General features: G+C 35.2%; 4 protein-coding genes, 1 long non-coding RNA gene and 1 pseudogene across 8 annotated transcripts; 3 read left to right on the top strand and 3 right to left on the bottom strand.

Moving 5' to 3' along the window:
• Positions 1-1,198: 1,198 nt before the first annotated feature.
• LOC104745308 (2-oxoglutarate (2OG) and Fe(II)-dependent oxygenase superfamily protein) lies at positions 1,199-3,118 on the top strand. The gene is made up of 2 exons (XM_010466508.3): positions 1,199-2,109; positions 2,563-3,118. The coding sequence occupies exons 1-2, from the start codon at positions 1,303-1,305 to the stop codon at positions 2,884-2,886; spliced, it is 1,131 nt and encodes a 376-aa protein (XP_010464810.2). The 5' UTR covers positions 1,199-1,302; the 3' UTR covers positions 2,887-3,118.
• Positions 3,119-3,980: 862 nt separating this feature from the next.
• LOC104745307 (Clathrin, heavy chain) lies at positions 3,981-13,744 on the top strand. Its single transcript, XM_010466507.3, has 30 exons — positions 3,981-4,417; positions 4,768-4,972; positions 5,527-5,615; positions 5,712-5,790; positions 5,873-6,000; positions 6,100-6,198; positions 6,283-6,391; positions 6,480-6,559; positions 6,641-6,868; positions 6,955-7,020; positions 7,576-7,692; positions 7,787-7,984; positions 8,068-8,184; positions 8,279-8,338; positions 8,503-8,589; positions 8,721-8,804; positions 8,892-9,026; positions 9,106-9,168; positions 9,251-9,355; positions 9,428-9,540; positions 9,636-9,888; positions 9,964-10,100; positions 10,184-10,462; positions 10,552-11,554; positions 11,649-12,134; positions 12,230-12,400; positions 12,486-12,671; positions 12,815-12,937; positions 13,045-13,155; positions 13,245-13,744. The coding sequence occupies exons 1-30, from the start codon at positions 4,373-4,375 to the stop codon at positions 13,395-13,397; spliced, it is 5,109 nt and encodes a 1,702-aa protein (XP_010464809.2). The 5' UTR covers positions 3,981-4,372; the 3' UTR covers positions 13,398-13,744.
• Positions 13,745-14,312: 568 nt separating this feature from the next.
• On the bottom strand, positions 14,313-14,795 carry LOC104745306 (uncharacterized). The gene is made up of 2 exons (XR_760741.3): positions 14,610-14,795; positions 14,313-14,500 (listed from the first exon to the last, which is right to left on the bottom strand). It is a non-coding gene; the product is annotated as an uncharacterized LOC104745306 (long non-coding RNA).
• Positions 14,796-15,275: 480 nt separating this feature from the next.
• Positions 15,276-16,253, bottom strand: LOC147926276 (RING/U-box superfamily protein). The gene has a single exon (XM_087487736.1). It carries the CDS (start codon positions 15,916-15,918, stop codon positions 15,424-15,426), a length of 495 nt encoding a protein of 164 aa, XP_087343862.1. The 5' UTR covers positions 15,919-16,253; the 3' UTR covers positions 15,276-15,423.
• A 1,028-nt stretch (positions 16,254-17,281) lies between these two features.
• On the top strand, positions 17,282-20,300 carry LOC147926275 (trihelix transcription factor ENAP1-like). Of its 3 annotated transcripts, XR_015581881.1 has the most exons (3): positions 17,403-18,543; positions 19,140-19,380; positions 19,577-20,300. XR_015581881.1 is itself a non-coding variant. In XM_087487735.1 (2 exons), exons 1-2 carry the CDS (start codon positions 17,790-17,792, stop codon positions 18,636-18,638), a joined length of 768 nt encoding a protein of 255 aa, XP_087343861.1. In that variant the 5' UTR covers positions 17,282-17,789; the 3' UTR covers positions 18,639-18,924. The 3 variants fall into 3 exon arrangements, 2 of the variants coding, with proteins under 2 accessions (XP_087343861.1, XP_087343860.1); XM_087487735.1 differs by lacking the exons at positions 19,140-19,380; positions 19,577-20,300 and adding an exon at positions 18,625-18,924 and having other exon boundaries at positions 17,282-18,543; XM_087487734.1 differs by having other exon boundaries at positions 19,140-20,300.
• Positions 19,472-20,102, bottom strand: LOC104745304 (LOB domain-containing protein 21 pseudogene; annotated as a pseudogene). The gene has a single exon (XR_015581882.1). The product of XR_015581882.1 is annotated as an LOB domain-containing protein 21 pseudogene (transcript).
• Positions 20,301-24,844: the final 4,544 nt, after the last annotated feature.

Here is a 24,844-nt window from a genome sequence, read left to right as displayed (position 1 = left end):
ATGTATGTATTAATTTCCACATTAGAGGGTTGGTAAAACTAAATTTTTATAGATGATAAATTAATAATTTTTATTTGCTCACAATTATAATATTAAAATTACTACTTTATATTTCACAAAATAATGATTCAAATACAATAAACAAACAATATAAAACTGTAATAAATGTCAAAATAAAATACTATAATATTCCAAAATACTTAGTATTCAAATAGACTAATAGATTTATAGAACAATTAAAAATAAATATTATCTCAAACAAATTTTTTTAAAAAAAAATATATAACAACAAATTTTATTATTATATTATAATTTTTTTAAAAATGTTGACCCGTGCTTAAAGCACGGGGTATATCCTAGTATTAAAGTAATGATGCACACTAACAAATCGGCAGTTTCCAAGTACGATATATTATTTGTTGTGTTGTAGTATTTTCCAGGACACTTATTCTAGCATTCTATTTTTCTTGCATGTCACCGGCTAGCATCTATTTATGCAGAAATTTCCATCATATTTATCTTAAGTTTCAAATGGATACACTCATACACGAGTAAACATGGTTAATAAAAAATAAAAAATACATGTTTTGTAAAATTCAAAATAAAACATTTGTGGTAATGTCAAAAAGAGATGGTTTTTACTATAAAAGTTTTTTTTCCTGTATTTTGTAACATATTTTTCTTATTCAACAACGATTCAAACTATACCGGTTTTGTATACATAGAGATGGTTTTATCATGTTTTCTGGTATATTTACTCATGGATTCGTTTGTTTTTGCGACTACAAAAATTGTATAACGCATATAAGGGTCGATTTTATAGGTGCAGCTTAAAAAGAATTACTCGTTTGATTATTCCTCTATTCTGCTTGATCAAAACTGGCGAAAACTGTAATCGCAAATTGCGTATCAATAATATATGCCACATAATTTAAACAAATAGGCATGTAAGAAATGTGTTATCGGAAAATATTAACATAATAATTGTAATTAAAATCCACTTGCAAAGTTCATGTCATTAAAAAAACCACACACATGATAAATGAACTTATTTAGTGATATTGTTTTCATTTGTACAAACAAGATGGTAAAATTTGGGTATCTAGTACTAATCAATCTAGAAAATTAGGTTATACATAATATCCCACGAGTGTGAGTAAACCTTTATATGTTCCATTGCGTAGAAGCAAGTTACACGTACTTGCGTTTGCGTAGAAGCAATACTATTTAGTGATACTGTTCTATACTCTTATAATAAGGAGAATAGCTCTGCCTCTTCTAAAGTCACATCCATCTTTTCAAATGGCTTCCTCTTCAGTTCACCTCAACCACCACCAACCTTCGAAAAAACACGGTGGAGCCACGGTGGCGCCTCCACCAACTCCGTCATGTTCACATCCCAACACCACCAAAAAATCGGAAACAGCAGTCGACGCTCTCTCCAGCCTTTTCAACCGTCTCCCTCCTTTGCTTTCACTCCCCAACCGCCGCTTCTCCGACGCTCCCGCATCCTCCATCGCTTCTCTTCCGATGGTATCTATCTCCGCCGGAGAACGAGAAAGCTGGGACGATCTTATCTCCGCCGCTACTGATTTTGGATATTTCCAACTCTCTATCGATGACTCCGATATTTTCATCCCTTCTGGACTCGCTGAAGCAGCCGAGTCTGACTCGCTCTCGCTCTTAGACCTCAGTGAAGAGAAGAAAGAAACGTCGTTTCCAAAAAACTGGCCGCTCGGATACGAAGCCGATGCTGAAACGCCGTCGCTTTGCCTTGACGTCGACTGCTCAAATGAGTCGAGTGAGTTGAACCTGAGTTCCCTCCGCGAGTTCACTCGGACTCTAGAGAAAGTTGGACTGAAGACGGTAGAGATGCTGGCTAACGCACTAGGATTCGAATATGACTCAACCCGGTTTAATACTCTGATGTGGCTTAACCAAGGTGTTCCTGATGATGAACCGGAGATAACCAACGGATTTTATCCCTTTGTTGTATGTTTACAGTATCAGGTAAGGGAGGACAAGTATTGTTTGCTGACCGAGTCTGGCTGGGTGTCCGTTTTGCCCGGAGTTGACTCTGTTCTTGTGACGTTAGGTGACATTGCTCAGGTTAGTAGTTCTCTTTTTATTGATTAACTAATATTATTTTTAAGCAGCTACTAGTTAATTAGTAATCTTCTTATTATAAAAATCTTTAAACAATTATCGCATTATCAGCTTAGCTTTTCTGATGGAACAGAACTTTGTTCCACTATGGCGTTAATTCGCTGTCTTAACATTATTGATCAAAAAGAGAACAAGGATTTGTATATTTCCGATATATATTTCTTGTTGTATACAACAAAAATTTGTGGAGGAGGAGCGGGGAAAATTTTAAAGGGAGATGTGTTTTAATTAGGTCAAAACCTGTATTGGGAAAGAAATTAGGACTTTGGAAATTTGGGATATTTAAATATACTTCTCTTTTTAGTCAAAATATGTATATAAGCTTTCTACAATACTATATATAGTCTTATTTAGTTTCAAATTTTGACAAACTAACAAACAACTTAAAATTTGTAGGTTTGGAGAAACGGAGAGGTCAAAAGAGTTAAATATCGACCGGTGTTGTGTTCGGGACAAAACGATGGTCCAAAAAAGTGTGTGACAATGACATTGATGCTTACACTTCCCATGGACACTTTTGTTTCTCCATTGAAAGATATGATTAGTGACGGTGACAAAGAAGAAGAGTATGCAGAGGAGGGAGATGGAGGAGCAAGAAGTGATGAGAAAAGGGCATTCAAATCTTTTTGTTTCAAGGAGTACGCATGGAGAGTGTACCAAGAACGTCTCTTCTTCAGGGATCCACTTGACAGATACCGAATCAAATCTTATAAAGATTGAAGAACTGATGTTTGATTTGTTTGTTTCCTAGGTTGAGTACCTAGAGTCGGTTTTGTTGTTACTTTTTTTGTTTTCCTCAAAATCTTCTGATTTTGCAGCGGATTATTAGCATTTTTGCATTGAAATTTTGTTGTTTTTTTTGTTTTTGTTCGATTCAGTTCGGAGTATGTTCCATTTTGATTGTTCCTTTATTTCGACCATCATTCAAAATTTCAAAACATTTTTTCTCGTATTTCGAAACTGTCACGATCTTAATTAAGATCGAACTTGTTGGTTACATACTTACATCAATGACTCTATCATACTCAACTCAAGTTGTAGATCTTAAATAGAAGAATATATGTCTCAATGTATATATTAATTAATAAGTCTTTCGATGATGTTTAAAGCTAGACTTCCATTATTTTACTACACATGACGTTGGAGTAGAATTATATAATCCGGACATGACAAAAGTGCCTAACAGATCATGGCCACATGCAGTGCGAGATAAGTTTTTGTTTCTGAAGGTGATCATTTTTTGCTATAACTAGACCGTGACACAAATTAACGCTTTACCCAATCAAACACGTACATTATATAGTTCGAGCTTAAAATCAACGTAATTTCTTAACACTTAAATCAATGCGTAAGATTAATAAATTTTGGATCAAATTAGAAATTGTTAGTCTACATAATAAACTCGATACGAAATAGTAGAAGAAACTTTTGTATAACATTTACCTCCATATTTAGAAATTGACATTTTACTAGATTATTCATACCATAGAGAAAATCATATATACGTTTTGGACTGTGAAAAAAGAAAGTGTTACTTTAAAACGTAAAAATAGTTTTGTAACTATATATGATCGATATCGGTGTGGAACAACGCAAACTTTTTTTATCTTATTATCATACCTAAATTTTCTTTCAAACTTCGTTCCTATTTTTTGTATAAAAATTTTCAGATGGAAAAAAATATAAATCGACATGCAAACATTCTTTTTATGAAATAAAGATATCAAAATTACGAATATTATAATTGACCATTGCTCAAAACATACGCATAAAATTCCCAAAAAGTACTGCTTCGTGACAAAACCCGACCCATTGATTACGCGGTTCTAGAACCCGACCCGACAACGATCCGGGCCAAAAAAAAAAAAAAAAAGCACATCGTACAGCTCAGGCACTAAAGCTTTGTAGCACGTCTTCTCCTTCTCCACACCCTCCTTTATATTCGACGAGTGACTCCGATTGGATCGCTGTTTCCTCATTCTCACTTTCAAAAAACGAAAAAGATAAATTAAAAAAAAAGGAATCTCTATCTTCCACCACCACCATCACCACCTCTCTCTCCTTCACTTACCTCAGATCTGGCTGCGATTTCAAATCTTCTTTAGTTTCTCTCGCGTCTCTCATCTCTCTTGGCCGTTGACGGTCCCGTCCCGGCCGTCGATCTGATTTTGGCCCCGGATTCTCTTGCCGCGATCTGAGGTCAAACATGGCGGCAGCTAACGCCCCCATCATCATGAAGGAGGTCCTAACGGTGAGTTCTCCGTTCCTCCTATTGTAAATCGAGCTGAAATTTTTGTACGATTAACTTGTTTATGTAGTTGTAGTCTCTGATTCCTTACGATTTGGTTCTGCTCTCACTGTTATATGATTGATTCCAGTTCTGAATTCTACTCGATCGTTGTATGTTTTAGTGAGTTTAATGATTCATTGTCTCTCTGATCAGATTCTCTATACGTACGCTCAGATCTGTGTTACCTGAATGTATCTAGCCTTGTATTTCGAAGTTATTGTGTTGTGCAGTGTGCTTAGTTACTCGGATCTTGTAAACTAAGTTAGTGAACTATGCCTAAACTGACGTTTTTTGTTTTGGTATATTTCCAGCTTCCGAGCATTGGGATCAACCAACAATTCATCACTTTCACAAATGTTACTATGGAGTCTGACAAGTACATTTGTGTACGGGAGACGGCACCTCAGAACAGTGTTGTTATTATCGATATGAATATGCCGATGCAGCCTTTAAGGAGACCTATAACTGCTGATTCTGCTCTTATGAACCCAAACTCTAGGATCCTTGCCTTAAAAGGTATTTTAACTGTTGTTTCCTTCAATCGAAAGAAACTTGCGTCGTATTATCACTTATAACACCCTTAAGAGTTTCCTTTTGAAGTGTATTATCAGTTATAACACCCATAAGTGTTTCCTGTTGAAGTTTTCTCCAGAATTACCGTTGATAACTTCTACTTCATTTTTGTTAACTACTTATGCTATTTATTATTTTGATAGAACGTTTTTTTAGTTATTTGAAGTTTAGATGACGCTGACCATGTTGTGATACATCAATTGATAGAAAATCTATTTATCAAATCAGTATGGAAACGTAGCTACAGTCATCGAGTTTATGTTTTAGTCCGATACTCTTCTTCGGGACTTGGGTTGATAGCATGTTAATTGTTGTAGAAAATATCAGTGTTAAGTTCCATGTTTTCCAACATGAGTTATATTCTTGTGGCATGTTGTGTCTCAAGCTTAGTTAAGTTAAATTAGAAATTCTAGTTTAGTGTTGCTGTTTCCTTATATTGGCTATTACTTATATCTTGCTTACTTTGTTACTCACTTTTTTCTTAAATTCGTATATAGCTCAAGTCCCAGGAACTACTCAGGATCATCTACAAATATTTAACATCGAAGCAAAAGCAAAGTTGAAATCACATCAGATGCCTGAGCAGGTGAGTCTTAAAGCAAACAATTTGCAACCCAATTATCTTTCATATTATATATTTCATACAGTCTCTGATTTTAATGGTCTCACCCGTGTTTTATAGGTTGCTTTTTGGAAGTGGATCACACCAAAGATGCTGGGGCTGGTCACACAAACTTCTGTGTATCATTGGTCGATTGAAGGTTTTGTATCTTTAACTTACTGTCCTCTTCTTCATATCATCATGTATATGTTATTTCTCATTTTTTTTCCCGATATTTCCAGGTGATTCTGAGCCAGTTAAGATGTTTGACAGAACGGCCAATTTGGCAAACAATCAAATTATAAACTATAAGTGCTCTCCTAATGAGAAGTGGTTGGTCTTGATTGGAATTGCTCCTGGCTCTCCTGAGGTAGGTTTCCTTCACCACGTATTAGGTTGAATTAAGACATCATAAGGGCAGTCATGTTGTACATTTTTGACTGGATCGTTACATCATTTTCTTCTGTAGAGACCACAACTGGTCAAGGGAAATATGCAGCTTTTCTCTGTGGATCAACAACGGAGCCAGGCCCTTGAAGCACATGCTGCGTCATTTGCTCAGTTTAAGGTAACTATGTGGTTCTTTTGTTAGTATATTCATGGTCGGATCTTGAAATGTAGTATAACAAGCAACGTTATTAATGGTTGGTAGGTCCCTGGGAATGAAAATCCTTCTATTCTTATATCCTTTGCAAGCAAGAGCTTTAATGCTGGGCAGATAACATCAAAGTTGCATGTCATTGAGCTTGGTGCCCAACCAGGTTAGCTTCCTTAACTGCTCTTTATTTTCATGGTTATTGGTTGTTGGTATTCGTCTGATGTCTAAAGGTGGGCGTCATTTTTTTGCAGGAAAACCATCATTTACTAAAAAGCAGGCAGATCTCTTTTTCCCTCCAGATTTTGCTGATGATTTTCCTGTGGCCATGCAGGTTTGTAGTTGCATTAGATGTTCAATTAACTTCAGTAATTTTCTTGTGTAAATTCATGACACAACTTTTTTTTCCCGGCAGGTCTCTCACAAGTTTCACTTGATATATGTCATCACCAAGCTTGGCCTGCTGTTTGTGTATGATCTAGAGACAGCTTCTGCTATCTACAGAAATCGGATTAGTCCGGACCCCATTTTCTTAACATCTGAAGCTTCCGCAGCTGGGGGTTTCTATGCCATTAATAGGCGAGGACAAGTTCTTTTGGCAACAGTAAATGAGGCCACCATAATACCTTTTATTAGTGGTCAAGTATGTTCATCTCTTATTCTGTTTTTCTCTATATAATCTATCTATTCATCCTGACATGCTAAGAAATCTATGCTTTTGTATCACAGTTGAACAATTTGGAGCTTGCTGTCAATCTTGCTAAGAGGGGAAACCTCCCTGGTGCAGAAAATCTGGTATGGGACATTTATTTTGGATCAGATGTGTGGATCTATTTTCTTGGTGAAGTAAATATTGCCGATAAATGCCAATAATGTAGAAAATTAGAAATTGATATTTAAGGCTCCCTCCGTATAGTCAAGTGTCATTTATCATTTTTTACATATTCAAGCAAATGAAGGAATAATTAAATGTGTCACATGGTTAATTAATATTAAATAGGAGTAAAATAGTTTATTTCATATCAAAATTTCATTGAATCATAAACTGGCACTTGTTTTGAAACAAAAAAAATTTAGTCTAAAACACTTAATCTGAAACGGAGAGGGTAGCTGATAATGTTGGGATTACGAAAACCTAAGGAGTTTGATGATAAACCTCTTCCAAACTCCTAAGACATCTTATACAGATACAGACTAGATCATATTTAAACCATTGATAAAACCCTAGTAACTTTAGAACACTTGGTAAATATCCCATATTCAATTTGGTCATAAACTCCTTCGACCTCCAAACCCACTGCTTGTATCACATTTGTTGATGCAAATTTATATTCATTTTGGATGTTACAGGTTGTCCAGCGGTTCCAAGAGTTATTTGCTCAAACAAAGTACAAGGAGGCTGCCGAGCTTGCTGCTGAATCTCCTCAGGGTATTCTACGGACACCTGATACGGTGGCTAAATTCCAGGTATCTTTTCCATATTGAAACAAAGAATCGTCTGTGAACGTGTTGTCTACTATAATATGTTGAAACTACAACATTACACTATACAATTTTGCAGAGTGTTCCTGTACAAGCAGGGCAAACTCCTCCATTGTTACAGTATTTTGGGACCCTTTTGACTAGAGGGAAGCTCAATGCATATGAGTCTTTGGAATTATCTCGGCTTGTTGTGAATCAAAACAAGAAGAACCTCTTGGAAAACTGGTTGGCAGAGGATAAGTTAGAATGCAGTGAAGAACTCGGAGACCTTGTTAAGGTAATCTTAAAATGACCATTTTCATTTAAAACTACTCCTATGTCTCACTTAGTATGTTGTAACGGTAATCTTTTTTGTTCCAGACTGTTGATAATGACCTTGCTCTAAAAATATACATCAAAGCTAGAGCTACTCCAAAAGTCGTTGCAGCTTTTGCAGAGCGAAGGGAGTTTGACAAGATACTGATTTATTCAAAGCAGGTAAAAAATTAAGTTTTAAAGTTTTCCCCCCTCCGTTGTTACCTTAAAGGTCATTGTGCTCAAGAAGTGTCATTGTTTCATGTTGTGACTTTAGGTTGGGTACACACCTGATTACATGTTTCTTCTGCAAACAATACTCCGTACGGATCCTCAGGTTAGTGTGGTGCACTTTTGATACTTGCAACATATTAAACCATGGAAGGACTAGTTTACGAGATTCTTACTCCGTATCAGAAGAAGAGTCATAAATTGATTCTTCTTTATTAATTTTGCCCTGTAAAATTTCAAAAACCTTTTTTTTTCTTCTGCAAATTGCAGGGAGCAGTAAATTTTGCTTTAATGATGTCCCAAATGGAAGGAGGTTGTCCAGTTGACTACAACACTATCACTGATCTTTTCCTTCAGGTAGGTGAACACGTAGGATATACTGTATACATCAGTATTTGTAGCTCATTACTTGTTCGGCATCTGTATACTGAATCTATTTATTACTAGAGGTATCTTGTACTAATTTACTTATTATTTTGCATATTCAGAGAAATTTGATCCGTGAAGCGACTGCGTTCCTTCTAGATGTTCTGAAGCCAAATTTACCTGAGCATGCTTTTCTGCAAACTAAGGTTGAAAAGAGTTGCAACACTTGTACGTCTCTGTGCTTTTCTTTGTTACCTTCTTTTCTAAGACCTTTTAGTGCACTGTCAACACAGGTTTTGGAGATCAATTTGGTAACCTTTCCTAATGTGGCTGATGCAATCTTAGCAAATGGGATGTTCAGCCATTATGACCGGCCTCGTGTTGCTCAGCTTTGTGAAAAGGCTGGACTTTACATCCAATCCTTAAAGGTTTTTGTTCAATGTCTTCTTGGCCTAATAGATGCAGTATTTTTTCATCTCTAACTAAGTTTCCATTTGCTTTGGGCAGCATTACTCAGAGTTACCTGATATCAAACGTGTAATTGTGAACACACATGCTATTGAGCCACAGGTATTATTACCTTTGAACTAATATTGCTTGCTAAACTCCTTGCTGTTCGAGTTGCTGAATATCTTTCTACTCAATTATCCAGGCTCTTGTTGAGTTTTTCGGTACTCTTTCTAGCGAGTGGGCTATGGAGTGCATGAAAGATCTTCTGCTGGTCAACCTGAGAGGCAACCTTCAGATAATCGTTCAGGTATGTGCTGTAATGTGGTAACATATGAATTTTATTGTTTAATGCGATACTGATCTGTCCATGTTTTTGCAGGCTTGCAAGGAGTACTGTGAGCAACTTGGTGTTGAATCATGCATTAAACTCTTTGAGCAATTTAAGTCATACGAAGGGCTGTACTTTTTCCTAGGTTCATATTTGAGTATGAGGTAATTTATCAAGAACCTTCTGTCATTCCTGCAAACTAGCACAATCCTTGTATTTGTATCCTGATGACGTATAATGTCATCCCTCTGTGTGATAGTGAGGATCCTGAGATTCACTTCAAGTACATTGAAGCAGCTGCCAAGACTGGTCAAATAAAGGAGGTTGAGCGTGTGACTAGAGAGTCTAACTTTTATGATGCTGAAAAGACGAAGAACTTTTTGATGGAAGCTAAGCTTCCTGATGCCCGACCTTTGATAAATGTCTGTGATCGTTTCGGCTTTGTGCCTGATCTTACTCATTACCTCTACACAAACAACATGCTGCGTTATATTGAAGGTTACGTTCAGAAGGTAAGTAGTTTCCTAAGATTCTTGATAAATACGGTAGAACTTTCATTCACTATTTACGTGTGATTTCTTTTGTAGGTGAATCCTGGGAATGCTCCCTTAGTTGTGGGGCAGTTGCTTGATGACGAATGCCCTGAAGATTTTATAAAAGGCCTCATTCTTTCTGTTCGTTCATTACTTCCTGTTGAACCCCTTGTCGAGGAATGTGAAAAGAGGTGCGAATCCTTTTAGTCATCTTGTGTCTGTTCATATATATGCTCTTTGTTCCTGAGGCTCTAATATGTATCTTTGTTTTCAGAAATCGACTCCGGCTCCTCACTCAGTTCTTAGAGCATCTAGTTAGTGAGGGAAGCCAAGATGTGCATGTCCATAATGCCTTGGGTAAAATTATCATAGACAGTAATAACAATCCTGAGCATTTCCTGACCACCAATCCTTACTACGACTCTAAGGTTGTGGGTAAGTACTGCGAGAAACGTGATCCCACTCTGGCTGTTGTGGCATACAGACGAGGACAATGTGATGAGGAACTCATCAATGTCACCAACAAGAACTCTTTGTTCAAGTTACAAGCCAGGTATTTGATCATTGCTTACCAGACTTGTTACTTATTCCACACTGGTTACTTTGTAGACTGCTTGCTTATACACGGTTTTACAACTGCAGGTACGTAGTGGAGAGGATGGATGGTGACCTCTGGGAGAAGGTTCTTACAGAAGAAAATGAATATAGGAGGCAACTTATTGACCAAGTTGTGTCTACTGCTTTACCAGAAAGCAAGAGCCCAGAGCAAGTTTCTGCAGCTGTTAAAGCATTCATGACTGCTGATCTGCCGCATGAGCTTATTGAGCTTCTTGAAAAAATTGTGCTTCAAAATTCTGCCTTCAGTGGAAATTTCAATCTGCAAAATCTGCTTATACTGACAGCTATTAAGGCAGATCCGTCTAGAGTTATGGATTACATTAACAGGCTGGATAATTTTGATGGTCCAGCTGTTGGGGAAGTGGCGGTTGATGCGCAATTGTACGAGGAAGCATTTGCGATTTTCAAGAAGTTTAACTTAAATGTTCAGGCTGTCAATGTATTGTTGGATAATGTCAGAAGCATTGAACGTGCTGTTGAATTTGCTTTCCGGGTCGAAGAAGATTCTGTTTGGAGTCAAGTGGCTAAGGCTCAGCTCAGGGATGGACTAGTCAGTGATGCTATTGAGTCCTTTATCCGAGCTGATGATGCCACTCAATTCCTGGAGGTCATCCGTGCCTCTGAAGATACTAATGTCTACGATGACTTGGTCAGGTACCTTCTGATGGTTAGACAGAAGGTGAAGGAACCCAAGGTGGATAGCGAGCTCATCTATGCTTATGCAAAGATTGAAAGGTTGGGTGAGATTGAAGAATTTATTCTGATGCCCAACGTTGCTAACCTTCAAAATGTTGGTGACCGCTTGTATGACGAAGCTCTGTATGAGGCTGCAAAGATAATTTATGCATTCATATCGAATTGGGCCAAGCTAGCCGTCACACTTGTGAAGTTGCAACAGTTCCAAGGTGCTGTCGATGCTGCAAGGAAGGCAAACAGTGCAAAGACATGGAAGGAAGTCTGCTTTGCTTGTGTTGATGCTGAGGAATTCCGACTTGCTCAAATCTGTGGGCTTAACATTATCATACAGGTGGATACCTGATCCTAGCTCCGGAGAAGTTTTTTTACTTGGTTTCAGTTTTCAGTTTTGTATGCCTTTCTGTAATCTTTTTGTGCTTTGATAGGTGGATGACCTGGAAGAAGTGAGCGAGTACTACCAGAACAGAGGATGCTTCAATGAATTGATCTCGCTTATGGAGAGTGGACTTGGTCTGGAACGTGCTCACATGGGGATCTTCACCGAGTTGGGTGTACTGTACGCCAGATATCGTTATGAGAAGCTTATGGAACACATCAAGTTGTTCTCAACTCGCCTCAATATTCCCAAGCTTATCCGGGCCTGCGATGAACAACAGCATTGGCAGGAACTTACTTATCTTTACATTCAATATGATGAGTTTGATAATGCTGCAACCACTGTCATGAACCATTCTCCTGAAGCATGGGAGCACATGCAATTCAAAGACATCGTTGCCAAGGTTGCAAATGTTGAGCTTTACTATAAGGCCGTTCACTTCTACTTGCAAGAGCATCCTGATATAATCAACGATCTTCTCAATGTGCTTGCTCTGCGGTTAGATCACACGCGTGTCGTTGATATTATGCGCAAGGTTAGAGGCTGACATTAATTTAAACTTTCCCTTAAAACTTATCAGCAGCTTAACAATCAATTTCTGATGTTTTTTTTTCTTGTTTTTGATCTCAGGCTGGTCACTTGCGCCTTATCAAGCCATACATGGTTGCAGTTCAGAGCAACAATGTCTCTGCTGTAAATGAAGCTCTGAATGAGATATACGTAGAAGAAGAAGACTATGATAGGTTGCGCGAGTCTATCGATTTGCATGACAGTTTTGACCAGATAGGTCTCGCTCAGAAGGTAAGAGTTTAAATGTATCTTAGAGTACACGTTTTATATTTTCCCTTGTGTACTAATTGATCTTCATGTGGATGGTGCAAAACAGATTGAGAAACACGAGCTTGTCGAAATGAGACGTGTGGCTGCTTATATCTACAAGAAAGCTGGTAGATGGAAGCAATCGATTGCTTTGTCAAAGAAAGATAACATGTACAAGGACTGTATGGAAACTGCTTCACAATCTGGCGACCATGATCTTGCGGAACAACTTCTCGTCTACTTCATTGAACAGGTATGGATGGGTTTCAAGCAGGTTTACATCGAAAGCCATTAATTTTTTGTTTTTGTTTTCACCGTATACGGTAAAACAGTCTATTGGTCTTGATGACGAAATTAATACTCACTTTTGTTGTATGTTGTGCTCTGATTACACAGGGGAAAAAGGAATGCTTTGCTACATGTCTCTTTGTCTGCTATGACTTAATCAGACCAGACGTTGCTCTAGAACTTGCTTGGATCAACAATATGATCGACTTTGCCTTCCCGTATCTCCTCCAGGTAATTTATCCTCCAAATCCCTCAGATAGTCTCTACTTATGTGATAGGAACCGTACTAACGCTATAGAGATCAACTCTCTTTTATCCCGTCCTTTTTTTCTTTGTAGTTTATCCGAGAATACTCTGGGAAAGTGGATGAGCTAATTAAGGACAAGCTGGAGGCACAAAAAGAGGTGAAGGCCAAAGAACAGGAAGAGAAGGATGTCATGTCCCAACAGGTACTACACTCAGGCATCATACAGTTAAAATGTTATAAAAACAAATCAATATAGCACACTTATATCTTGTTTCTGTTTCTCGAATGCAGAACATGTACGCCCAATTATTGCCACTTGCTTTACCCGCACCACCGATGCCAGGAATGGGAGGTGGTGGGTATGGTCCGCCACCACCAATGGGCGGAATGCCAGGAATGCCTCCAATGCCACCATATGGAATGCCACCGATGGGTGGTTACTAAGACCATTGGGGAAAAAAGTGAAATCTCATAGTAGTGCAATCTGCCATGGTGGTATTCGTCTACTACAGGGCTGTGACCGGAATCATCGGAATGTTTCCTTCTTTGGGTTCGCTTTATAATATATATAGGTATGTGTGGATAATAAACTTGCTTTCTTCTGTAATATTCTTTGGGGGGGTTTTAGGTGAGTCATTTTTGATTGAAGCCCATTTTACTGTTTATATTTGGAGGAGATGCGACTTCTCCTAATAGTCTTATCATTTTTACTTTGGGATTCTATCTCATGAGGTTTTCTTTTCACTTAAGGTTTCGACATTTTAAGCAATTCTGGAGTTTTTCTTCGGACATTTCATCTTGTTATTAGCTTTTAACTTGTTAGATGAATCACAATAACCATTGCTTTCGGCAAAATTTAAAAACGCTAATTGGTCACCAGAAAGCTTGTAATAGTATAATTTAAGCCTATTTCTGACAATTCTGAAAGTTATGACCCATGAAGTCAGTCACATGAAATTTGAAAGGGGAGCCGTGAGATTTGATTGATGAGAGATGAACATGATGATCTAGAGTCTCAACAGCGATCAACATGCATAGGAGACAGAGTGGTAGGAAAACGAAGCTCCAATTTTTAAAGCCGATCTTTTTGAAATGTTGAACCATAAATTGGAACACGAAGCAGAGCTACAACAATGATTACTTTTGTTATTAGGAGATTTATACCTTCTCAGATTAAGACTCCCTAAAGCTAGGTGTGACCAATATACTCGCTCCTTAAATTTGTATCCCCATCATTATTAACATCCGAACCAATCAGTTCATTTCAAAGTTATCATCGTAATCTAAATTTCAGAGCATTAATCTAAGTTTTATCCCAAAAGAAAAAAGCATATCAAAATCATAATTGAGCAGAACATAGATCAGAAGTTAAGTGATTTTTTTCAATGTAATAAAACATAACATTCAACAATTTGGTTCAACGAAGCATTCAAACAAAAAACAGAAAAAAGGACAGGGCAGGGCTTGTTCGAAGAAACTCTCTACTTAGATCTCTGTCTCATCTTTCGTCTCTTCCGCTTTAATCTCCTCATACGCTTCTTCTTCCACTGATACAATCAATACCCAACAAACACACACCATTCAGATCTTACCCACTATTATTCCAATTCTCACGAATCAAACAAATCCATACAAAAACTGAAACCCATTACTCACCTTAGCCCTCATGGCGAATTCACACTCTTCTTCACTCTTCTGATTCTATGCAGATTTCACGAAAAATATTGAGCGGCCGACAAATCAGAAGGATTTTGTTGCCTTTAGTCTTATTATACTTCTTTATATGATAGCGAAACCCTAAACACTCGTTTACTCCTTTTGCAAGTATTGGGCCTTTTCGATACTAATTTAATGGTCAATAAAGCCCATACTGATGTCTTTTTAACCAGTACTGTTTTTTTTTCAATTTTTATCCTTTTAACTACAATTTAGATAACCATAACTTTTTTATATATTAGTTAAGTTAACTATGGTCCATGGATAATCCCCAAAATTCATTCCTTCTGTCTTGGTATATGCAAGTTTGAGAAGATAACATATTAATCGAAACAAAATGTTATTTTATTCAAATAATTATGGTTATAGAAAAAAATCATGTTTATTTGTAAAAGAAATAGCACAAATTTTACCATGTAAATGTTGTATCACATAGTGTGCAATAATAATAAAATAACATATCATTTTATATCATTTAATATTTAACTAATTTACCCTTGTAATTATAAATTATCTACACAAAGAATGTCCATCATTGTACGTTTATAATAATAGAAGTTTATCAAAACTTACGATCAATGATAAAGACAGAATAGGAAAATTAAATTTTGTTAGAGAAACCATAACCATTCGTGTGTGTGTATAAAATATCTTCCTCTCCATCCACGGCCATGCAAAATCTTAACTAAAATCTTTGACTCACCCAATGACAAAAAACATATTAATATCTTTAATCACTATCACTCTAGCTGTCTCATTGCCTTGGCAACGACATGGACGAGTCCACTCGGATGGAGACTCTGCACAGTGGACAACTCGACTCGGTCTTAAGCCACTGATCCACACATTCGCAGTGGTAACAATGGCTACACGGAGGAAGCAGTTTCATCTTATCCCCTTCCTCGAAACCACCGAGACATATACAACACTCCTCCTCTTCCTCATCCTCCGCCGCTTCTCTCCTGAAAAGCACCACGGGCAAGCTTCTAATCGTAGCCGGATCAAGCCCTCCGCGGACGCAGAGCGTGTGTTGATCAGGAGACGGCTCGTGGAGAATAGTGGAGGGAGTGTGTGGTAGGCAGCTCCGGTGGATGTAGAGAGTGAGTAGAGCAAAAACGAAGACGACGGAAAACAGAGCCACGGCGAAGAAGAGTGTACGGCCATGAATCTGGAAGTTGCGGTCGTCGTATTGGTTGTCGTGCCAGTACAATAGCATGGAGGCTTGTGGAGACGGTGAAGATGACGTCATTTTTTGCCGGTTGGCGATGGATTAATTGTTTCTAAATTATGGACGACGTTGATTGTGAACACGGTGTGATATGTATTATATATATAGTAATACAGTTAACGTCAGTGGTCACGTGATTGTATTGATACTTCAAATAAAGATAAGCAGAGAGAATATTAATTTGAGTTAACTGCAGCTTCCACAAGTAGTACAAGTGTATATGTATGTACAAGTAAGATCGAGTCAGGTCAGGTTTGGAGGAAAGTGTAGTTTTATTTTATTTATAAACTTTTTACTATATTATTTGTATTTTTCTTAATTAATTTTTGGTTAAAATTATTCAAGAAAATACTCCTTCTGGTTTTTTTTACTTGTCATTCTAGACAAATTTTTTTGTCTTTTAATACTTGTCATTTTAGATTTCCAATGCTTTATATCCCCACTATTTTAATGATTTGACCAATAAGAAAATTAGAAAATGTATTAAAGAAGGAGTAAAATAGAAAATTGAGTTGTTTTCTTAATCTGCGTGAAAAAACCTTAAACGACAAGTAATTTAAAACGGAGGGAGTATTAGGTAACATGCATTAATATGTGTTTTTTTTTTCAAGATCCTTGTGGGTAGAAGAAAATAAATAGTATTACTATAAAATAATGCATCAGTCAGAATTTAATTAATTTGGCTACATTGATTTAGTTGCTTCACCGTCTGTGTCGAGCACGATTAACTCGATTACGTGGAAGCAAGATGTGATATTTGATGTAAAATGTAACGTGATTTTAAATGTAACAATAGATCAATTGCATCAAAGATTCAAAAGTCATTGACATGGAAGCCAATCAATAATTTCGAAAAAAAACTATTATGTAGAACATAAACAAAGCGTGTACATTTGATAATAAGTTCATAAATCATAACGTATTTTGTTCTTTGAACTCTTTATTATCCACTGCTACAACGTGCTGCAGAAGATGATACTATGATTTGGTTCTTCCCGTCAAATGATGATGCAAGAATATCATATTTAGTTTAGAAAATCAAATTATTTCTACAGATTTCTTCTAGCTATTAGCTCTTCATCCATACCATCATAAGACACTTATTGACAACAACAAAACTCAGCCCTTTTCAAACATTTCAGGCTTTCAGCGACATTTACGTAGTTACAAAAGCATTCGTAAGTTAGGCATGGACTATATAACATATCAATTGGTAAGACAGCAAAAAGATAATTAGACAAGACACGGCACGAAACATACAATATAAAGTCTATCAAGACCTAACACGTTTGGGATGCTCTCCCTTACCTAACGATTTGTCTACCCACCTCAATCTTTCCTTAATTACATCCCACCATTTTTCACTTCCAAACTCCAATTTATTATAGCGTAATAGTTTTTCTGTTAACACATCAAACCTATAATAGTTTTTCTTATTATTATTCCATAATAACATTTCTTTTTAATCATGACATTAATGAAATATTGAGATTCTACAATTTTAGCCCTAATTAATCATTAATCCAAACCGCTTCAAATGTTATAGGAAAACACACTCCAAAATGTAATCTATATCATCATTACCCGTATTAAACGAAGCTTGACATTGACCTTACTATTACATGACTCAATTTATGACTAAACCGGTTCTCGATAACCGGTTACAAGGGGTGAGTGGTTGGATTCGGTTAGCAGAGGTAGGAGAGAAAGAAGAAAATCGCCGTTGCTGACGTCACCGCCGGTAATCAAAATCGTCTTTTAACCGTAATTTTCTCTTTTACTCTCTCATTCTCTCTCTTTACCCCAAAACAATCCGATCCAACAAATCACAAAAAAGCTCTTATCCTAAGCCTCAATCCTCCACCGCGCACGTTAGCCTCCCCCTCTCCGAGATGGAGACGACGCCGGAGACTCACCCGAAGCCTCACAACCAAAGCGGGTCTAACCGTTTACCGGCGGGGAGAGAGGATTGGTGGAGCGAGGACGCTACAGCGACGTTGATCGAAGCTTGGGGAGATCGTTACGTCAATCTCAACCGTGGCAATCTCCGGCAAAACGATTGGAAAGAAGTCGCCGACGCCGTTAACGCTAGCCACGGAAACGGCCGGCCGAAGACCGACGTGCAGTGCAAAAACCGGATCGATACGTTGAAGAAGAAGTACAAGACTGAGAAGGCGAAGCCTTCGTCGGCTTGGTGCTTCTTCGATAGACTCGATTTCTTGATCGGTCCGGTTGTGAAGAAACCTTCCGGCGGCGTTGTGAAGTCGGCGTTGATGAACCCTAATTTGATTCCTGCTGGATCTAAATCGACGGGAAGCTCTCTTGATGACGACGACGATGATGATGACGATGATGATGAAGATGATGATGACGCGGGTGATTGGGGTTTTGTGGTGAGGAAGCATCGTAGAGTTGAAGATGTAGATCCGAGTGAAGGATCGGCTTTTAGGGAGCTGGCGAGATCGATTCTTAAATTAGGGGAAGCGTTTGAAAGAATCGAAGGTAAGAAGCAACGGATGATGATTGAATTGGAGAAGCAGAGGATGGAAGTTGCAAAGGACCTTGAGTTACAACGAATGAACATGTTGATGGAGATGCAATTGGAGCTTGAGAAGTCAAAACTTGGGAAACGAAGAGCTTGTTCAGGTCAAAGTTTTCATTTTTCCTTCTGTGCTTTCAGTTTGAAGCTCTTTGAGTTTACTGAAACTTTGTTTGTTTGTTGTACAGGTAAGAAGTTGTAGGATTATAGAATGTGGAGGAGTTTACTTACTGTGGTGAGGCGCAAGGGAGCAAATGTTTGGATCTAAAGCTCATACGAATTGGAGAAGATGTTATTATTATTGATCTTTAGGTTTTCTTAAGTTAGAGTGATGCTTTTTTATTTTACTTCTTTTTCATTTTCTTCTTTAGCATTGTAGAGTACATTGGTTGGTAGTAGCAATGCGGATTACCAAAAGAACTCTCGTAGTATCTGACATATCAAGATGTACTTTTGTGAAGTATCAATGTATGATGGTTTGTGTATCAGTGCCTGCAGTTCCAAATAGTGTTCATCTCTCTTTTTGTGATCTGCAATTAGTGTTTCTGCTTAATCAGGTTTCAGGAATGCCTAGATTTAACCAGAGATGCGTAGTGCGGTTCTGAGGAGAACTCATTTATCAGAGTCAATTCATAATTCAGTTTGGAATTGATCAAAACCCACCAAGCTATTGATTTGGCTGTTTGCTTATGTGACTTTGCAGCACTCTGGAATCTCCAGGACAAGACTCTTGTGACCTGAGGTAGAAGAGGTGACACATGAGGCTGAATTATTGGAGCCTCGAAAAGGAACATCGCAGAAGCATATCCATCAATGTTTCATGTTTGGTAGAATTTGGGGATGCATAAGCATGTGCTCTCCTATTCATACCTGACTTACAAAGAAGCTTTGTATCTAAAAAACCTCACTTTACTCTCCTTGGCCTACCACTTGGTCCAAAACTGGTAAGGACTCTGACCTTCCAAGGCTCATCATGTACCTGAGTTATCTCATCGCATGTGATGGTTACTTTTAAAGTTTAAACTGGATTCTTGCTTACAAACGATGAAGTAAGCATCTGATTGTCCATATTGGAATTCATACATCCGAGATATACTTTATATTTTCGAAGATGACTTGTAAGCAAAGTGCAAATTACAGCTGATAAAGAGATATGATAGAGAGATAAGGCCTATACAAAAGGAGGCTGTCCAAGATCATACAAGTAAGCATCAAGACTAGTAGACCCGTCAAGCAACATCAAGTCACTATACGGTACAAGATCGAGAAAAGCAGCGAGCTCAGGAGAATTATCCAACTGGGACACGTGGTTGTTGACCCCAGAATGGGCAAGTAGTCGAGTGCGAGCAACGGCTAGATCATGTTGAAGCTCAAGCATCTTCTTCTGCAGAGAAGCTATGGCTCCAATGCAACCGTAAACAGGATCCTTGAGACGAACCTCAGCTTCATAAGCCAACGAGTTGACGGTTTCTTGTCTCTGTTCTTCAGGAACTTCACCGAGAAGCTTACTGACGTTGCTAGCTCCAAAGACTTTATGGACTTTGGCAAAAGTTATCAGGTCATTTGAGCGGAAATAAGGAGCGAAAATGCAAGTGGGTGTGCATCGTCTCTTCAGGAGTTTGCAGGCTGCACATGATGAGCTTGATCGTGGCTCATGCCCTCTCATCTCAAACTCTTTTTTCTTTGTTTTGATATTGGGTGGTAAATGTTAGGCTATCGTTTTTTCTGAAGTTTTATCTCGTGCTTCCTTTATATATTAATAAGAGTCTTTTAACTTTTTGTGAAGAAGAGTGATTTTGAAAGTAATAGAGAAGGGAACAAATGGGACAAGGCATGGGCCTATTCATCATTTGTGTTGGCTTGAGCTTTTCTTTGCTAATTGCATGATTGGTTGTGAGTTCGAGTCCAAGCTCGTAGGTCATAAATCATAATCATATACCGGTTTATCTTTGAGATTTTTTGGTATTCAGGTTTGAGTATAACGTTGAAAAATCAAAGGACAAGGTACTATAGAGATACAGAGACTAAAAGTAACCAATCAGCTAATTTTTTCTGTTTGAGAGTTGGGGATATATATGAAAAAGAGAGAAGCAAGACTTTGGATTAGATGAAACAAGTCAATCCAGGAAAATACAAAAAAGATTTCAAATTGCTCCAAATTGAAGATGAAGTTTCTTTTCTTTCACAGTGGCCGATGCTTAAAACCAAATAGAATTGATCACATATCACCTTTTGGTTCTTATTTTAGATTATACATATTTGATCAAAAGAATGTCAAAACGCAAAATAATAAAGAAATTACAGGTTGCATATAAATTGGAGTGTGGAAATGGAGAAGACAAGACATTTGACAAGAAAAGTGAGAGAGTGAGAAGCCCACCACCACCACCACCGTCCCCTTCACTATCCATTTTCCCCTTCTTTATTTGTCTTCCTCTCTTCTACTCATCATTCATTATGGCTGCGAATATACCAATAACAAGAAAAAATCAAACGCAAACTTAACTTTCTTTTGTTAAATCAAGCACTCAAAAACGTTATGGATATTGAAGTTTTTCAATCTTTATAATGAGTATACAAAAATATAATAACAACTTAACTACAAAATCCAAAGAATCTTGTAATCTTTCAACCTTTGTGAATGAGCGTACAAATATACAAAATAAGTGTGATAATTTTAAGAAGAAATAGCTAATAAGCAACTTAACAAATAGACATTTACTTAATTAAATCTTCATTTTTCTTAAATTAACCCTAAAAGAAGTAGTGATTTATATAATCTCAGAGGCTTGCTTTCCTAAGTTTTTCTAGTAGTCGTTTAGCATATCATGATCACTCGTTCTCCTTACGCCACAACGAAAATCATAAATTTTCATCAAAACACACATCTCCATTCTCATTGTAAGTTCCCTGAAATATGTGTAGAATGAAGCAGATTGTTGACAAATAAAATAGCTATGTCAACGTCTAATAAAACACGACACAACTGACTTTGAATATATCCCATTCATGTATAAAATAATTGCTCTGTATTTCTGTAATTAACTGATATGAACAATGGACATCTTATATTATATAATAAGAGAAGGTTTTTTTCTAACTTTGACTAACAATGTGACATTTGACACTCTAATTTTGTGACACATGCCATTCTCATTAATTTTAAATTTAACATTCTATTTTTTTAATTTGAATTTATTTTATTTGTATCTTATGTGGTGTATAGTTTGTTAAAAAATGATGATTGTTGTATAGTTTGTTTTTAGAATTTTTTTCAACATTGTTACAAAAATATATTCCTTCCTTTTTTAGTTTTAGCATCTAATATATTTTATAATGAAGTCATACACCATAGAACCTAAAAAAAAATATTGATCAACACAACTAAAAAATAGATAGACTAATTTAAAAATATAGAAGATCTTCTAATATATATATATATATATATATATCATACTATATTCAATAATCATATTTAATCTATTAAAGACACACATATATATATCATATTATATTCAATAATCATATTTAATCTATTAAAGACACAACTCAAATTTGTACTTAATAGTATTCTATAAGTTACAGTTTGACTGTCTTTAAAACATATATACTAAAAACAATGGTATCATAACATAATTGTTTTATCTCCTTCATGAAAAAAAACAATAGTTCCAAAATTAATTTATTGTTAATTATACTATTTATTTTAAAATGATTAGAAATAGAGACAATTTATAGAAGAAAAACATATTTATATTAAATTTGACACACTTTTATTTTCATGAATTTTATAAAAAGTTAGTTAGAATTAGAGTATAAGATATTTGTTTTGTGATATCATTTCAATAAATTATTTTAAAATTGACTTACCATATTATAAAATTATTTGTTGTTAACTATTACTTTTATATATGAAAATAAAATTAGTATATAAGACAACATAATTTATCTATCCAAGTAAGGTCTTACACTTTTTTTCTAAGAATACTTGTCAGTTTTTTTTCCAAAAAAACCAAACTATAAATTAGTTAATTTATCTTAATTTTTTAACGAACATACAAAATTTAATTACCTTTGTTGTAACTAATTGTCTTATTACTATAAAATGGTTTCATACGTTTCAAAGTAAAAACTGAAACCAAATTAATTAATGATAGACTAATTTAAATATATAAAAGATTTTCTAATATATAAAAAAACAACTCACATTATATTCAATAATCAAAAATATTGTATTAAAAACACAACTCAAATTTGTATTTAATAGTAATTTATAAGTTACAGTTTGATTGTCTTTAAAATATATGTACTAAAAAAACATAATGATATCATAACATAATTGCTTTATCACCCTATGATATAACAGAAAACAATAACTTCAAAAATTAAATTATTGTATATTATAATATTTATATTAAAATGATTAGAAATAGAGACAATATATAGAAAATAAAAAATATATATTAAATTTCACACACTTTTCTTTTCATGATTTTTTAATAAAAACTGGTTAAACTTATAGTATAAGATATTTGTTTGTGATATCGTTATAATAAATTATTTTAAAATTGACTTATCATATGTAAAACTACTTTTTGTTAACTATTACTTTTAGATGATGACAATAAAATTAATATATAGGACGACATAAAATTATCTATCAAAATAATTTATAGATCTTACATTTTCCTTTTTAGACTACTTATTAGTTTTTTATTTTCCAAAAAAGAAAAAAATATAATTTATCTTAAATATTTAACGAAAATCTTATATAGTATGAGAAGGTTTTTTCAACTTTTGCTAAGGAGATGACACTTGGCTTACTATATTTCTGACATGTATTTTTTTTGTTTGAACCTAATTAACTATAGTTTGGACATTAACTACAGGTCCATAAAACCAAAAAAAAAACTATCAACATTTCATTCCTCACTTCTTTAATCAGAAACCATATGCAGCCTCCAAAAATCTAGAGCCACCTTGTATCAGTGTGTGGTTGGTTTCATCTCGGAACTAAACTAATATTAAATTAATTTTATAAGTTTGAATTCTTGGGTTTAATTTCAGTGTTTGAATCTTATAATTTTCGCAGATACAAGCGGAATCAAACTTAAGTAAGATGGTGGGATGGTGTTATTTAAGTAAATTAGTTTATCAAAAATTTGTTTATGTAAAATTAAATTTTGAGCTTACTTTTTAGAAAATTAAGTAATTTTGTGAGATGTTTTTAATCTAATACTATAATTATTTTGTTCAATTCACACTTATTATTTTAAGCATCATGGTATTTTTGAATTACATAAAATTTATAAGTTTTCATGTTAGGAATTTCAGAATAAATTATGAACATAATCAGTTATGTTTTGATACGAAATGATATCATCATTTTATGCATTGCCTTATATCTACCCACTATTTTCCTCAATTTTCATTTTTGTTTATAGTACTTCTCATTTTTAACTTATTATTTTGAGACACTTGTGAATTTATGATCATTAATTTGATTTTAATTCCTTATCTCTCTTAAAAGCTCAAACATTCTATAAAGTTTGGTTTTCTAAAAACAACCTAATACCATACAAACACATCCTCTTTCAAACTATTGTGAAAACTACAACATTTACATTCTATTTTATCCTCGATTCAATCTCCAACAAACAACAAAACACCGGTAACAATAGTATCGTTGTTCAGATCATCCATTTTTGGAAAGTTCCTAACTTTAGAAGACATATTATCTTACTAAGTCTTGAGTATTTTTACCAAAAATGTCAATTATTTTTACGTTGTTCATCTTTTGATGATTTATGCAATCATTTTAAATCATTTATAAAAGAAAATAAATAACCATAGGTGTATTTGATTTTAAAAGAATTTTAATATATAATGATGCTGGGTGATTCTTAGAGTAAGAGTTAAAAAGAAACCTTACTATATTATATCATCTAATAATAAAGTAAAGTTTTTTTTGGCAAGCTCCAAAATATTGTCATTTGATGCTGTCTTCTTTTACAAGTGTCATTTTGTTTCTTTAAATTTTTAGTATAACAAATTTACTCAATTGAATTTAAATAATAAATTTTTCTCTTAACAAATAATTTGATTATTAAATAGTTTAAGGATATAAGATTATAATATATATATATATATATATATTTGGTTGTATAGGATAATGTCAAGTAATAATTGGCTGTTTTATTTCCGCACTATAATATAAATAATTCACATGATCTTGATATTACATTATTTCATTTCATTTTTAATCCATTTAAAATAAACTAAAGTATATTTTAATATATAATTTCTAAATAACTAAATGAGAATTGAATATATTTTTTGTGATAAAGAGATAACTGTATATATTTCTATTTAAAGAGAGAAGTGAATATATATTTAAATTCATAATAT

The sequence above is a fragment of the Camelina sativa genome, chromosome 15, assembly GCF_030686135.1.
Source record: "Camelina sativa cultivar CO46 ecotype springtype chromosome 15, ASM3068613v1".
Lineage (NCBI taxonomy): Eukaryota > Viridiplantae > Streptophyta > Magnoliopsida > Brassicales > Brassicaceae > Camelina > Camelina sativa.
Note: the sequence above shows the minus strand (reverse complement) of the source record. Positions and strands in the feature narration are given on the sequence as shown.